At 36.3% G+C, this 17,166-nt stretch overlaps 1 protein-coding gene across 1 annotated transcript in view; it reads left to right on the top strand.

The window, feature by feature from the left end:
- Positions 1-17,166, top strand: part of EYS (eyes shut homolog) — a 718,119-nt gene that overhangs the window by 503,128 nt on the left and 197,825 nt on the right. The window contains exon 35 of the mRNA XM_065730862.1: positions 16-128. Within this exon, the coding sequence (XP_065586934.1) occupies positions 16-128 (113 nt within the window). The remainder of the gene's footprint in view (positions 1-15; positions 129-17,166) is intronic.

Here is a 17,166-nt window from a genome sequence, read left to right as displayed (position 1 = left end):
TTTTATCCTTTGTAGATACCTGGACTTGTCTACAATTTCACTGGCTGTATACAACTCACAGAAATCAATAATGTGGGACCTTTCAACTTCTCTAATGCTGTGGGAAGAAAGAATATTGACAGTTGCAGGTAAAGTACCCTCTGTACCTTTTCAAATCAGAAGAAACTGTTGGGATTTTTTCTTCCTTAAATAGGGTGTCTATTCTAGATAATTTCTACAGAATGGACAGAGAGAAAAAGATCATTGTATAAATGGGTATTGTACTTCCTTGTTTGCTTCTCAAACCTTTTATTTATGAGAGATGCTTTTTGCTGAGTAGATCAATTAAACTTGACAGCTTATTTAGAGTGAGATTTCAACCACGGTCTGCCGAGACACAAAAACAGTGAGATCTGCTTAGTCCAGACTACGTTTATAGCATGTACAGGGATCTGGACAGAAAGGAGAAGGCTTCTAAGTAAATTTGGCTTAGTTCCTTTTTAAACTGCTTTATTTAGAATTTAAAATAGCACAGTCTATGCCAAGATTTATAATTTATAGAAGTATATGCCAAGATTTATTCCAATTTGTATTGATACTTTTATTTAGTCAATTAGAGTAGACTATGGCTGATGTTTGTAGCATCAATGGTAAATATTGTTTTATTTGAATCAGAATGCAGTGATTTTTTTGAAAGAGAACTTAGTGATCTAGAATAGAATGTGCTGGGGTCCACACAGCTGGAAAACAGCTCTGCAAACAACGACTAGGATTCCTGATGGACAACAGGTTGAATACAAGTCAGTAATGTGCCCTTGTTGCTAAGAAGGCTGATGGTATTCTTAGGTATGTTAGCCAAAGGGTCACCAGCAGAGAGAGGGAGGTGACTCTTCATTTCTACTCATCATTACTGAGGACACACATGGAGTGCTGAGCCCAGTACAAAAGAGACCTGGACATACTGGAAGGAGTCCAATGTAAGGATATAAAGGTGTTCAAAGATCAGAACCATGTGTCTCCTGTGATGAAAGTCTGAGAGATCTGGGACAGTTCAGCCAAAGAAGAGGGGTCTCAAGGGAAAACTCACCAATGTCTATGAATACCTGAAGGGAGAATGCCCAGTGCCAGAACAAAAAGAAATGGGCATAAATTGGAACACAGGAGATTCGTTTTGAACATCAGGAAGCACTTCCGTGATGTGTGGGGTGATGGAGCACTGGCACAGTTTGCCCAGAGAGTCTCCTCCTTGGAGATCTTCAGAAGCTGCCTGGTGTGGTCCTGGGTACCCTGCTCTGGGTTTGATCAAATGGACCCAGAGGTCCCTTCCCACCTCAGGCGTTCTGAGATTCTAGGGCCTGTTACTTGCAAATATTTACTGTGTGTATGTAACTAATTAGGAGAGTAAAATTATGTTGTGTAGGTTGTGTAGACAAAATTTGAAAATAATCTAATTTGTAAAAGGAAAGGTTGCTGGGTCTCACAAATCCCTTATCCTGGACAGCAGGTTCCTTTTCTCGCCTGCTTTATCAAATGCTGATGATGAGTCTTAACAGTGTCCAGCTCCGTGCAGCCCACAGAGACTAGTTGCATCCTGGCAGCTGTTCCATTCTGTGAACAGAAGTAGGAAACAGAAATCAAAGTATTTTGAATTTCCCTGGGTGGTGTTGTTGACCTGTAGGAGAGGACTGCAGGGAAACTTGGCAAACATTCTCTGCCCTTTGACACATGGATTTTGCATCTGCCTGAACATGGCAGCTTGCATTGTTCCTTGCTCTTTATTTTAGTTTTAACCTCCATGCATCCTGACATCACTAATCTCTACATATAAATTCTGCTTCTCAGAGGGCGTCCAGAAAGCTCTGCTACTATTCTCTTACAATATGAGCCCCTTGGGAGGAGATGTTTGTCTTGAGAAGGAAGGAAAAAGTGCTTGAAGAAAGTTGCTAAAATATGGCAATACAAGTAGCAAATATGAGAAGCTGGTGAATGTTAGAAAGCCTGGTGTATACAGAATTCATATGGTTCTGTTGATGCAATATTGCTACACTTGGAGCTGCCTGGCATACAGAGAGTACTTATTCTGCAATGTGGCAGAAAATGCTCTCCAATTTCTTCCACTGACACTGTTTCTGTTCTTGCTGTTACTGTTTTTCTTTAATTACCCTTCTATCTGTCATCACCTGTTTTTAGATTTTTACTCATTTTGAATATCCCAGCTTTGGCGAAATTAGATATGCTCTGGTGTCATCTGTGTAACCTGATGGATTTTTTTTTACTTCTTGGTCCTTCATGTGGATTACTTCATTATTGTGATGTAGAAGGTCAGCCAAAGGGAGACATGCAGAAACTTCTTAAAGTGTATGGGTTTGTGAGTAAATTTTAAGCTTATGAATTTTTAATAGGTTTGAAATTTACTCAAATGTGTTCTGCCATTTTTCTAACTAGATCTATTTGAATTTTAAAATGCCAGAAGGATGTGCTAATGTGTGCACAGAATACAGAGAGTTTTCAAAAATAAATTTTAGATACAGTTCATTAACCTTTTCAAAACTATTGGCATCACTACTTCAGGATGTGTCAGTGCTTTTCATATGATATAGATTTTGTGGCTTTTCTCAGGCCAGTAATACAATTGAAGTTACAATTTAGAAACTTTTGAGAAGTACAGAAAATGAAACTATAACATTAATTTCAATGACATACATAACTGACAATTTGCTGCATACAATATCCAAAGTATAGGGCAAGAATTATTGGTCTTCTAGCATCTTTAGTTTTGGTTGTTTGCTTTATTTGTTGGTTTTTGTAGTGCAAATCACACACACTGCAAAAGAAGGAGAATTATTTTAACTTGGAAGAAGTAAATGGAGATGAGGGCAACATGGCAATTTCTTGTAATTTCAGAAAGAGGTGCAGAATTTGGCTAAAACTCAAGAGGATGTTTGGTAAAGGTAGCACTAGTCAATTGTAAATGATCAAGGACCTTAAAACTGGTAAACTGGATCATTCTGAAAGATACAGGATTTCTGGGCAGGTGCAGAAGCACCAAAGTTCCACAAGTGATGCTTTAACAGCCTCTAATCTATATGGTCACAGCCCAGGTCCTTTTAAGCACAGGTATCAACACAGCAGCAGAGCAGATATTGCTGCAAAAATTAGATATGTAAAAGAGGAAGAGTGGAAATGATACAGATTTTGTATGTGTAATAGATGTGTCACGATTCCTTCTCAGTTTGTGGGTATTTGATTTCTTCACAGATCTGAATTCTATCTCATTTTGGGGGTGTTTGGGCCCATTATGAAGGAAAGCAGAAGCTCAGAGAAGCTGCACTTCTCAAATGGAAGCAGACTGGATTTCTGATTCCTACTCTCCAAATTACATAGTTCATTACAATATCAAAAAGTGCTTGGCCTTCTCAAAGGGTTCAGGAGGTGGATTACTTTTTTAGGTACAGAAGGCCCTGTATTAAACTGTATGCTTTGGTACCATGGCACAGATCCAGGGACATCCCTTTTCACACAGGTAGCTGAACTTGGGGATAGTCACTGCACTGCTGAGAAGAACAAGTGTGACCAAATTTGCTCTCTAGTCCGTTGTTTTCAGCAGTTTCTAGGCTGGGATGGTAGAGCTGCTAGAGAGAAAGCTAAGGAGTATTAGCATGAATTGATTTAAGTTTGTGCATTGTTCTGAAATGGGCTTTCAGTGTACTTGTAAGCATAAACCTTGTTTCTCTGCTGAAGCAGTCAGGATGCTGTGGTTGTTCTGCTCTTAACTGGAGTAGTGTGCAGGTTACGGGTGCTTCTTGGATTCCCATGGAGCAGACACCTCTTCCATCTTTCCGTGGCACAAAATGGAGAAAGAAAATTGCTGCAGATACAGCCTGTTGAAGCCTGAAGTTCAGTGAGGTGCTGCAGCACATATTACCAGAGGAGCAGAAGAGCTGGGATGGATGAGTTGCACTGGATGAGCTGCACAGAGGGCCTGTCAGAGCTTCCTACTGCAAAGCTGCAGCTAAGGCAGGGTAGGAAATTGCAGAATTTATGCAGAAGCTATGAGCAGGAGAATGAATGTGAGCTTGGATCTCTGAGAGCAGATTTGCAGCCCTAAAGGTCCTCTGAGGTATGCAGGTTTTGCTTTCAGGAAAGGTTATCATAGACCCATATGAATTAGTAAAGGTCAGCCTCCAATAGGTAGTTTTCTGGAATTACACTAGACACTATACTTATCTAAATCTTATCAAAGTGTATTTTAAGACAGTATTTAAACTATTCCTGTCCCAGAGCTATGAATATATAAGCCATTTTGAAAGATATTATTTAATGGACAACAGTTCTAGAAGAGACAGTTGGAGATCTCTGACGAGATCTGCTAAGAAATGAAGTCTTTTTTTCTTTCCTTCTGCTGGAGAAGGATATTTAGGATGTGTTAATGCAATAAAAACCCTCTGTAAGTATTTCAGAAAATGTTGCTGCAATAGATTTGCTGGAAAAACGTTTATCACTGTAAAGCGGAGTTGAGATAACAGATATAAATGAAGCTTTGATTCCCAGTGTTAAAAACTGGTGTTTACTGTAGCTCAATTCCAGCTTAGTGTTTGAGACCTGGGATTGCTTTATATTCCTGTCTTTATTATATGCAGTAAATTCAGAGGTTTCAGACATACCTAAACATAAATAAAATACACACCTTGTTGTGGATGAAGATCAAAGCACTGCACTTCATCACTGCCTATAGGACAGCTTCTTGGATTTTATTTCCTTATTTTGCTGTTTATTTATCTTAAGAAGTTATTTTCCAGGCTGAAACTAAGCTTCATTTCAGAAAGGACTGTAATTGCTATTTGCATTTAGGAAAGAAACTCTTGAATGTATATTACCTACATTTCATTCCATCAAGAGAATTGATGGGTTTTGTAATGTGTGGCAATTTTCTTAGGATCTACACAGTATATTTTGGAGTTGTCTACACGTTTTCAGTAAGCCCTCAATTCCACTTTATACTCAGTACGCCACTTCCCAGTAAATTCTAGTCCCCTTCCTTCTGTGGGCACTCACTCCTCTTTCCATTCTCTGGTTTTCTGTGATATTTTTAAAAACGTTAAGAGATCCCTAACAGCTCTGTAAAATTCATTCTCCTATGCAATTTCTCATCATGTCTTTTCCCCTATGAAACTTCCTGCTTTTTAAGAACATTATATAACTTTCACAGTCCAGACCATCTGACAACAGGTGCATGAGGGGTTTGATTTCTATCAACAGAATGAACTGTGCACTTTGGAAAAGGGAAAGTTGGGACTGCTGAAAATTATTTCTCAGCTGGTTGTGAAAGTCAAAAAATTACCATTCCACACCTGAAAACTGAGAAGTGCTATATTGCTGCATACTGTATTTTAGAGTTCATAATAAGAGTCTGTAAAAGACTTAGTTAAAGTTAAAGGTTTTCTTCATATGAATTCATCCAATCTGATGAACTCGCATTCAGTACAATGTACAAGCAGGTAGAAATCACTAAGCTCTTTGGTCTACTTTTATCTTAGTTTATAAATAAATACAAGACACTGTGAATCTTTGAACTTCTACTGTATGTGAAAAGGAGATTATTCAGACGTTAAATTATAATCTTACACCTCGGTACAAATACTTACATTTGTATTTTTTCATACAGTTTGGAATTACGGGATTAACTGAAACAGCAACAACAACAACAAAGAAGTAGAAGTGTACCAGTGCAGAAAAAATTGATTCAGTGAATAATACAGATACTACTCAGTATTTATTTAACATATTTTCTGTTTTCTGTGGTTAACATACAGATTGAACTAAAATGTTTCCGGAGTAGAGAACTGAAGATAAAGCTTCAGAAATATCATTGATTTGTATTCATTTCATATATGATTCTTGATGTTAATAGCTATTCTGTTCAGTTTAAACATAACAGTAACAATTGTTGGCTCTTTATGCAGTTCTGTTCCTTTTTTCTTTCTCTGCCATTTGTTGCTTTTGCTGGCTGATAACTTTTTTGTGTGTGTTACTGATTGTCTCCTCCACCTTTTCCTGTTCCTGATTTTCTTTTCTATACGTTCATCCTCATTGCTTGATTTGTTCTTTCTGATTACCCTCATCTTTTATCATATTGATTTTTCATGTTTTAGTCTCCTTTGTGAGTTTTGCTGTCATACACAATTTCTCTATTGCTTTAGTGTGTCAGTGAATTCTGGGTATTCTTTTGTTACCTTTTTTTCTTCCTTTGGCATTCCTTTTCAGATGATGGCCTATGAATCCTCAAAATCACAGTAGATGTTTGTGTAAGCCTTTAACTCAGCCTTTTAAAGAATTATGTGGAAATTGTGTTAGATAATACACAAATTCATGTGCAGGCATGTATGCAAGTGAGATAATGTCTTCATAAATATTACGCCTCTCTCCCTGTTTCTGGAAAAGGCATCGTCTCATCAACATACCACAAAACTGACACCAGTCATTGCTAGGGAAACTCAGTTTCTTAAAGATGAATCATATTTTTTGTGATGTTTATGTTTACCTTTCTTTTCTGCCACTTCGGACATGTGTGTTATACCAACAGGGGACTGGTTCTTAATTCTGTCAACAAATTTCTGTGGCAGTCACTGTTGACGTGTCTGTAACGACCAAATGTAATGAGATTTTGATTTCTGTTGGAATTGCCAGATACTTGCATGACAGCAAATAAGTTATAAATGGTAGCATGCTTTTCTTTTTGTCCTGTTTTTATCAGGGAGGCATTTGCAAGGATATATGTCAATTTAGTCATGTCAGAGTATATGCTTGAGACTGTTGCTGCAAATAAATTATAACTCAGTTAAATATTTTGAAAAACAGGCTGATGCAGTTGCACAGTAAGGAAATTTTTGGGAATAATATTCACAGATTTTTTAAAAGAAACTGATTTTCTGCTTTGCTTTTCATGTGTATGTACTTCATTATTTTATAATGCATTTGGTTTGTGTGCTAAGAGGAACGTTTCAGTGCTCAAGAAATACTATTTTATAATCAGCTCACATCTTTGCATTTATTTTAGTCCAGTTAAATAATATTTAATATCTCCAGTTACTGGTAATTCTTACTTCATATGATTATTGAATTTATTAATGCTGTTCGTAGAGCTCCTTTCACCCCAAATATTTAACCATTGCATATAATTTGATCCCTTTGTACATCAGCCAAATAAAGTGCCAAGCTTTATGCAGAACACTTGTAGTACAGAACTGAAGAAATTATCCAGTTTCTTGCATGAATTCTTTAGGAAAGAGAAATGTGTGCTTAGAAAGGAGAAATGTGTATGTTAAAGATCACAACAAAAAATTTAACAGCTTTGACCTCTTTACATTGAATGGCAGATTCACAGCCACACAAACTGTGACAGTGTATAAAGTCACCATATCCAATCACAAAGCATTCTTAAAATGTGAAAATGAGAGAGATTGCCTATCAGATGCATTTTCAGTAGATCATCATAAGTTCTTACATAGGAGATAAGAGAGTTAGTGATATAACCAAGGTCAGTGGGCCAGCCCGGAGTGGCTAAGAAGTTCTGGGAGGCAGTACAGTTTAAAGGACTACACAGTGAATTGTCTGTAATTGGAGCGTTATCAAGGTCAAAAGTGATCAGAATTAGAAGGCTGCAAAGATAGTTTAAAGGTATTTTTGCAGTGCTCCAGCCTCTCTCACCTGTGGGTTCTATGGTAATCTGACAGGTGTAAAGATGTAGGATTTGAGCCATATATTTTGCTATAGCAAATGAGGAAGACTTTATTTGCTTAACATCAAAGATTATAGTTTCTGGAACCCTACAAATTGCTGCAAAATTTGGGGTTGCTCTAGGCTAATAACACTGTTATTACCTTCTACCACAATGCTTTCAGTATTTATACCTTCCCAAAAAATCTGTAATTCAAGGAAGAATATATTTAGCTTTTGACATACAGTATTTTCTTCAGATTTAGGAGACTTATTTTCTCATGAATGACTAACTTTTTGCTGCCATATTTCAACATGGTTTCCCCATAAAGACAAAATAATGTTGTAAACATGAATGTATAAAATTTTATCTAAATCAAACAGAGGACTGAGATGAGAACTTCCCAACTTTCTAACAGAATTGGAGCAACTTCACAAAGGAATGTGAAGGTGTCTCTCAGAGATTTTAAAACTCTTCACATGTATTTTTCACAGTATTAATTGTATGATTGACAGTCATTGTAATACTCTTTGGGAACCTTACCTTAATGGTTAAGAAAAGCTATTTTAGTGACACAAGGCATTGAGTAGTATGGTTCAGTAGTTTCCTGAAATAATCACTTGGGCTTCTAGCCATACAGGTCTGTGAACAGTAAAACACTCTTCTACCCTATTAGTGTAGAAAAAAATAATCTCGTTTTTTTTTTCTGCTTGTCTAAAACTCGCACATCAATGTATGGATGGTTTGACAGAATTCTGCTTTAAACAAGTTTTCCTATATGTCTAGCCTTAAATTTAGTATTAGATGTGGTTCAGAAAAGCCAAGTATACATAACGGGAGGAATTGTCTAAAAAACAATTGGGCAATAAAATGAAATATCTTGTATTAAAATAATAAAATATCTTGTATCTTCCTTAATGAATTACAGTCACACTAACTTTTAGTGCTAGCATTGATGGCATTCCAATAGCAGCAATCTAGAAATAGGGATAAAATGTTATGTTCTATACTCACAAATAATTACACTTCACAGCAGGTTTCCATGATTTCCAAGTTATGTGAGTGTCATGTAATGGAGATATAGTTGCTCTTGTTATTGTGGCAGCCTGTACTGTAAAAAGAGAGGCATATTAGGCAGAATAAGGGGGAATATGAGTCATAGCAAAAGGAAGAATTTGCCTACTGGAAACTTGATTCAGTATAAGATTTTCTCTCTGCTTTTTATCATCTTTGAGAATTGCTTTGATATAAAAGTATCAAAATTGATACAGAAGTAATAAGTTGCCTTCAACTTACAAAAGCTTCGAATATCAAGAGAAAAGTTTAGAAGCTCAGTTTTATTCTATCTGGCAGCTATCTGCAGGAATCCATTCTTTATGCTTTATTATGTCAGTGAATGGAGTACAGAACTTCATGACTTATAAAGTATTTGTGGGTTTGTAAAAATCTCATTTAAAAAAAAGTAGAAGTGAAACAATCAGCCTTAAAAAACCTTTTGTGTTTTTGCAGAAAATAAAGTCAGTCACAGGTAGTATTTCACTTTTTAAAGAGATTTTGAACATATTTTTACAGTTTAAATTGTGTTAGCTTCTTTAGAACAGCACTTTTAATAACGCCTGTCCACTTCAGATCTACAAATGATTCAGCAATCTAAAGTTTAAAACCAGATTTTTTACAGTGCCTTATACTAATGATATCCAAAATATGTCAATTTCAGTTTATATGTATATTGTGACCCTGTAATTCAGTGTTTATAGTATTTGTTTATTAAAAGGTATTTGAAATAAAATTTGTCTAAAATTGCTCAGGCATTGCAGGTTCAATTTTCACAAGAAAAGAGAATGCATGATAAATTGAGATTGCTTTTTTACACAACTTCATATTTTGACTTGTCGTTTGAACAGGCCAGATGCCAAAAGTAAGGACAATGTCCTGAGGAGTTCTTTTTGGTTAACGCAGACAATCAGTGCAAAGTAAACTTCTGGAACAAAATGGCAAATGTGATTACCTACTTCCCTGTTTAGTCATATCGCTTCATTTATTCACACATTATTAACTGTGATATTGCTTATACTCTACTAGTTTCTCCCAGAGAAGTGGAAATGCTAAGTCATGGCCTGAAACAGTGATTGAGCACCTGGTGGAAAAGCAGGGCCAAGCTAGAGGAGCTCAGGTGCATGTAGTATACCTGAGTAACTAGAAGGGGTGGAGCCAGGATCCACTCCCTCCCAAACCTCATTTAAAGGTTGGCAGGGGAGGTGAGTGTATCTCTTGCTGGATGTTCCTGTGTATCTAAGGCCTTTCAAAGATGAATTGCTCCTTTCTTTTTCTTCTATGGTTGCTGTATTTGTGCTTGTTCTCATTTGCTGTAGCTTTTTTTCCACCCTGCTATTATCACTGTACTTTCCATCCTATTACGTGATGTAAGAATTGGAAAGGCTCAAGGGTTTGTTTAAAAAATATTTCATGAAATTGAGGGGAAAAAAAAAAAAAAAGAATGTGGGAAGTTACTTTAGGAGTTCAGTCTCTCTATTTTTTCCTATGGAATGACTACAATTGTTATAGTGTATGTGAAGAGAGCATGTATGTTTAATGAGGAGAAACCCTGGGTTTAGAGGAGGTTTCTTTCTCTCAGCAGAGGCCAAAATGTTAGAATCCACGGTGGAAAGGTGTAACTGTGGAGCTCTGAATTGAAAATCATGAATTCATAGAATGGCTTAGGTTACAAGGGACCTTAAAGATCATCTAATTCTAACTCCCCTGTTGTGGTCAGGGTTGCTACCCACCAGATCAGGCTGCCCAGGAGCCTATCCAACTTGGTCTTGAATGTCTCCAGAGATGAAGCATCTGAAGTGTCTCTAGGTAGCCTGTACCTTGAGCACCTCAGCAAATTCTCTGAGTAAGGGTGATTTTTTTTTTTTTCCACAACTTATAACCTAAATCTCCTTTCTTTTAATTTAAAGCTATTTCCCTTGTCCTGTTGCTGTCTGCTCTTGTAAAAATTTGGTTACCCTCCTGTCTATAAGCTCCCTTTAGGTACTAGAAGGCCACAACAAAGCTTCTCCAGACCCTTCTCTTCTCCAGGCTCAGCAACCCTAGCTCCCTCAGCCTGTCCTCATAGGAGAGGTACTCCAGATAGCAACCCTGACCACAACAGGTGGATTTAGATGATCGTTTCTGTGATCCTCCCCTCAACAAAATCTGTATCTGAAGTAAGGATCATCATTCTTAGGTCCTAAAATCAAAACTATTAATTAACCTGATAAAGTACATGACTAGATAGTGAAAGTTTTATTTGCATATTATAAAACATATTCTTACTGTTATTCATTCTATTAAGAATGATATTGAGAACCAGATAGCATCTGCATTGACTGATTAAGATACGAAGAGGTTATTATTAGCAAACAGTCTTCTCTGGAGATCTGCTAAGCAGCTTTATTTATTTATTTATTTTCTAAAGGGAATGGGGGTTGTTTGCTTAAAGCTGTATTATTAAGTAATGCAATATGAGAAAGGTTATGTCATCCTTTGAGGGACATTGGTTATAAAGATAAGAAAACTCCTATCCCTGTAACTAGTTTGTAACAGAAAAGTAAATATATTTTTCAATAAGAGAAGCATTAATTCCTCTCAAATTCACGTAAATATTTTACAATTACCTAATTTCTCAAAAACTTAATTGATTGTAAACAGTTCACGTCTTTTTTCCAGTATCTGTAACATGCAGGACCGTTTATTCATATCCTGTCTGATTCTTGCTCTGTGGCAGTGTAGATATACAGTGCATTAGCGCCCCCTGCAGCCTTGAAACATTAGTATAGTACTTAAAATTTTGATCTTAGAGAAACTGTTAAGAAAAATACCTTAACAGCTTTGAATACTGTTGTATTCTTGTTCTCCATCGTTCTTTAGAAGTGAAATCGTAGCTCATGAGTACAGGGAGAATGCTTTAGAAGTTTAGCCTTAGAATCTAGACTTCTTTTAGGTGTATTTGTTAGTAGAATTCTTTTTTCCTGAAGAGCTAGTATATTGAAAGCTGAAATGAAGCAATTTGTAATGTACGTCTACACTTCAGAATTAATATTTTCTGAGAAGAAACAGTCTCTGGGACTGTATTCCACTATACACGGAATGTTCAGGGTATATGCTGATCACTGTTTAGTGATCATGAATATCTGCAGCAGATATTCATGTGTGATTCACATAAAATCATACGTATAACAGGTAAGTTTTGATGTGTGCTTTTCTAGAAACAATCTTAATTCTGGCTTTGAGTATTTCTTTTGAAGCTATGGAAGTTTATTGCTATGACAAAAATACTGTTTCCTATAGTAGAAATCTTAAGTAATTTATTTATATATGGGAAAAGGGAAGGATACAGCTCATAAGCCCAAGATGATAGAGTTGCAAGTACTTTTCAGAAAATTACGTGCAGATAAATGAACTGTACTTTAAATATTTATTTAAAGTCATGGAATCATATAATGGTTTGGGTTGTGAGGGACCTGTAAGATCCTCTAGTTCCAACCCCCCTGCTTCTAGGTAGGGACACCTCCCTCTAGACCAGGTTGCTCACAGCCCCATCCAGTCTGACTTTAGGCTGAAAGAGAGAAGCAAAAAAACCCTTTCTCTATGCTATGTGGGAATTTGATGAGACACATGCTACAAGCCAGGTCTCCAAAGCCAGATTTACCCATTTATAATCTACCCACCCACTCTAAAATTAGGGAAAGAGAAGGAGTTGCTCCACTACTAGTATGTTCTTAAGGCCCTAGTTGACATGTGTGATTTGATTCTTTAACTCTCAGAAACATTCCCTATTTAAGTAATGTCGTAGTAAGTTTTATGGATGTAAGGAGCAAGGCTGAAGGCGCAAAGTAATGTTAGTCTGCACAGAGAGGTTGTGGAGTCTCCCTCTCTAGAGATGTTTAAGACCCAACCGACCTGGACACCTACCTCTGCAACCTGGTCTAGGCAGCTGCTTTGGCAGGGGGTTTCTACTAGATGACCTCTAGAAGTCCTTTCCAACTCCTACAATTCTGTGATTGTATTGATAAGACAGTTTTTTCATAGAATTGCCAAATATATTTCACTGATGCTATAAAATTAAAAAAGTATTGCATGAAAATGAAGGGATTAGGTTCTGAAATTTCTGGGCTCTATAAATACAGGTATGACATCATTAACTGGCTTCTAGAATTTACCAATTTTACGTCAGTTTTGTGAAACAAAATCATGAAACACTCTTGATTTAAAATACATTATAAAAGTATATGAAAGAATTTCAGAAATATTAACTGACAAGGTGGTTCTAGTTAAGCCTCTTGCTAATGGGGATGCACAGTAAATTTGCCATGGTGATTTTTATTTTCACTGTTGAAAGCAGATATTATATTTGTTTTCTGAATCCTGAATTCCAAAAAAGTTGTCTAAATTTCTTACAAGGGGACCAGGAAAGTAATCAAGAAAGAGAAAAGAAGGAAAGAAAGCAAGAAGTTTCAGCTGTTGCGCAGTTTCAAATCATTTAGCTTCCTGATCATGCTCATATGATAATTTTCATTAAAAGTTTGTTCTGCTAGCATGATTGTGAGTATTTGGTCAATATTGTCCTTAAATTTGAGCTACTCTGAGATAACTACCCTGTTTAATCTCTAATATTGATGCTTTAATTATGGGTATTCTCCATGAGTTGAGTTACTAAAGAATGATAGACAAATGTAGTGCGATTTGAATGCAACAGTAAGAAGTATTCTGTCCACTTTTACCTGATTTGTCCTTGGGTCTTCCTTTGAAACTTGTTTTATAGTTGGGAAGATCAGTGACTTTCAGTGATGCATTTTGCCTTATACCAAATCATAACCAGTTACTTAAACCTCCAGTGGCATAGCATTTAGATACAGGTAGTGTATAAGATGCTGTTAGGTTCAACAGGCACATAGTATCAGCTTACTTAAGTTTAGACCTAGGCCAGGTTTACCCCTAATCCTTTTAATATAGTATACTTCTAGTTAAACTTCATCTGATTCCCTATGATCTTCTAATGGCAGAGAAGGTCCGCTGATGAGAAGATAGGAAAATATGAACAATCTGTTTTTAGCATTTTCTGTTGAGTAATCCAGTTTGAGAAAAGATAGCTCCTTAGTTATTCCTAGTCATAACTGAAATTGAATGCAGTTTAGTGGTGTGATGTTTTTTTCTGCATTTGATCTTGTTTCCTGCACAGGCTGTTTTGAGTACTGTTCTTCAAGTTGAAAGGAAAGACTGAAATATGGAGACATCTGGAATTTTTTTTGTCCTTATTTCTTGTTTTTAACTGCTGTGATCTTTTTCTAATCTTTCACACTAATAACATAGCTTCTTATTTGCAATTGTGATAATTGTGCCTGTTAATTTCTTTGAGATTTAGCTGAACCAGAGTTCCTTTATCTTGCTGACATTTGAAATCTTATCAATCTTTTCATTGTCAAGTTAAGTTGTTCGAAGATTTAGAAAAGATCAGCTTAGGTTTAAATAAAACGAAATTAAGCTCTATTCTATGTGGTTAAGGTAATCTGTATGGAGTGTTTTAGCATATGCTTCAAATACCTAAAAGGTTATGGCTGTTGTGTTCTACAATCAAAACATGCATTATTTTAAGTATGGCATAGTGTCCAGAAGCAGGAATTTGTCTTTGATCATTGGTATAAATTTTTTCAGTTCCATCTCCAGGTGTTCTTTTCCTTTATAATGTCATGGAGAGCTGGAGATGCCTCTCTCTTTGTGTAGGTCATCTGCAGAGAGATTCAAAGGTATCAAGTTTGGCAAGTTTCCAGAATCTTAAATAATATTTGAAGCAAAATCTATCCTAAGAGTTTTATTGACAGATGAAATGTATTAAAATATTTAGGAGAGAAAAGAGTATTTTGGGTGGCATTTAGATGCCTTGGAGTATTTGGAAGGGAAGAGAGGTTGAGTGTGAGGTCAAAAGTATTGAACATGTTAATTTCTTTTTTTATCGATTCTTCTTGTTGGTGCTGTCATTGTTAAAGGATTTGTTCATTCTCAAGTAGGAATGCTCGCTGCAAAAATGTATTGTGGCCAAAGTTCAAATGATTCTCCACTTAAAGGAAAAATTTCATACACCAGGATTTACTGATTTGCCCCTAGGAAAATTCCCCTCATAAAAACATAACTTCATATAGTTATGCTTACATTCATGACATCTTGATATGAGGAAGAAGACATCCACTTCCTTTTAAACTGTGACTGTCTAAAATATGATAATTTTATAGAGAGTAAAAGGATTAAATTGTTTGAGATCAGTTGACAGCAGATAGCTGTGGGATGGGGACACAAATATCCAAAAATAGAACACAAATATTTTAAGCTAAATTTTTGAACTCTTAAACAGAAGTTTCCTACTTCATGTCCCCAGTTAGTTGGGGATTTTTATTATGCCATGTTTGTTCAGTCTAGAAATTAATTGAAACCCCCAACTAGTAAAGGGTGATGAAGTATACACAGATTTTAGATAAAGAAAAATGGACGCTTGGGTGTTCTGGAAAAAAGAGTGAATGCTGCAAAACAAAGCTTCTGAAAAGAAGGGAGAGTCTTAGAGAGAAAAGGGGGCCCAAGAAAGAAAAATGTGAACATCCTGGCTAGGAGAAGGATCCTGAATTTTACAGGGGGGTATGGATGCATAAGAATCACAGCTTATAACAACACCAGTAAGTACAAGCAGCTGCTATATGTGACTTGACATGACTTTCCACCAAGGTTCCTAGATCAATAGCAGCCTCCCAACTAGGAAGGATAGTGGAGACCTAACAAACATAGTGATGATGAGTAAGTGAACATGGGAGATAATGAAAAAAACAGGAAAGGTCTAATCTTGTCAGTTCTTCACTAAGCTCCAGTAGTTAGTGAGCAGTGGCCCACAGTGGGTCTATCTCACTTGTGACAGATGTATTATTGAATATTAAATCTTTTTATCTGGATAGGAAAATGCTATATGAAGTACTATATCAGTTTCTTATTCAATACATTGTAAAATGCTATTTAGAATTTTTTCAATAGTGTATTTCTTTATCTAGTAATATGCAGATTTTTTGACCTGTCATATTTACACTCTTCTTTATGCACTGAATGGGATGTGGTAATGTTTTAATTAAATGCCAGATTACTGATGAATAAATGATGCTTGTGTTTATGCATGCCAGCCTTTCACCAGCATTAAGATATAATTAGAAATTAATTCTGGAATAAAGACTAGATAATACCTGAAAGTACTCTGTGCTTTTAACTCATTCTGTAGTTACAGCATCTACATGCCTGTCTCATCTTGCTTCTAGATCAGGTGTAAGGTTAATTTCAGTAGTGTTTAATACAGAATGATTTTGTTATCTCTCTCTAGTCACAGTCTTTGAATGGTGTAATACTTTCTATCCAGCAAACTTAATTGATATAGGAAAGGCCTACACTGCTTTATATATTTCTGTTATGTAGGCAAGAACAAATGTCAACATACAGAGAATCTAATACATGAATATTAGGGACACTATGAAAATGATTTTGACGTCTAAACTGTTTTTAGCTGCCTCACATGAGAATAAAATGTAGTGTGTCTGGGGTACACTGAAGTTCTGTCCTACGATTGTGTGTGTTTCTGTGCATTTCTGGAAGTGTCTTATTTCTCTTGAGAGTTCCCCTCTTTCCTGCTCGTTATGAGTGCCACTTCTTTTGGGAAATTCTAAGACTTAACTTACCTTTGGCATATCCTTGCTTTCCCTTCTTATTCTCATGATCAACAATAAGCTCCAGTTCCAGTTCATCAGATGCTTGAACTCAGTTTTGTCCTTGGCTTGATGGAATTATGAACTTAATGGACCAGAGGTGCAATGAGAGCTCCTGACGCCTGTCCCTTGGTCTTTTCTGTCTTGTGTTGAACAAGCATCCATTGAGTTAGAAAGGGAAAAAAAAGTCAGAAAGGAAAAGAGTATGGTTCCCCATCCATTAGATAAGAATGTTCTTGGTTTTGGTGTTCTTTGTTTGTTGTTTTTTTTCCACTGCATCAATTGTTTGATATACATTTGAAGTACCTCATTTTCTTCATGATGAGACAGGGTTCTGAACATATGAAAAATCTTCACTGTAGGTAAAAGCAAAGATTTGGCTACTGCAGCACTGCAAAACAGGAATCTTCCCTGAGATGAATTATTTCATGGGAAATCTCTTATCAATTACCTAGATGTGAGTCCCATTTATTTTAGAGTCTAAACTATGAATGACATCACTGAAATAACAAAATGTCTATAGCCCTTGAAGCTAGATAGAAGCTTTTATAAACAACAGTGATTCTATTCTGAAACTGTGGATTCTCACAGCAGCTTTATTTGAGGGGCTTAATTTTCCTGGTGGAAGTTAGCCATTGGGGATTAGAACAGAATGGTTATATTCTAATATTGAGGAGCTTTCAGAAGGGCAAATCT

Source organism: Cyrtonyx montezumae, unplaced genomic scaffold (genome assembly GCF_038088225.1).
Source record: "Cyrtonyx montezumae isolate F1298 unplaced genomic scaffold, pur_monq_1.0 scaffold_13, whole genome shotgun sequence".
NCBI lineage: Eukaryota > Metazoa > Chordata > Aves > Galliformes > Odontophoridae > Cyrtonyx > Cyrtonyx montezumae.
The sequence above is the reverse complement of the archived record's forward strand: the minus strand, read 5'-3'. Positions and strand labels throughout refer to the sequence as shown.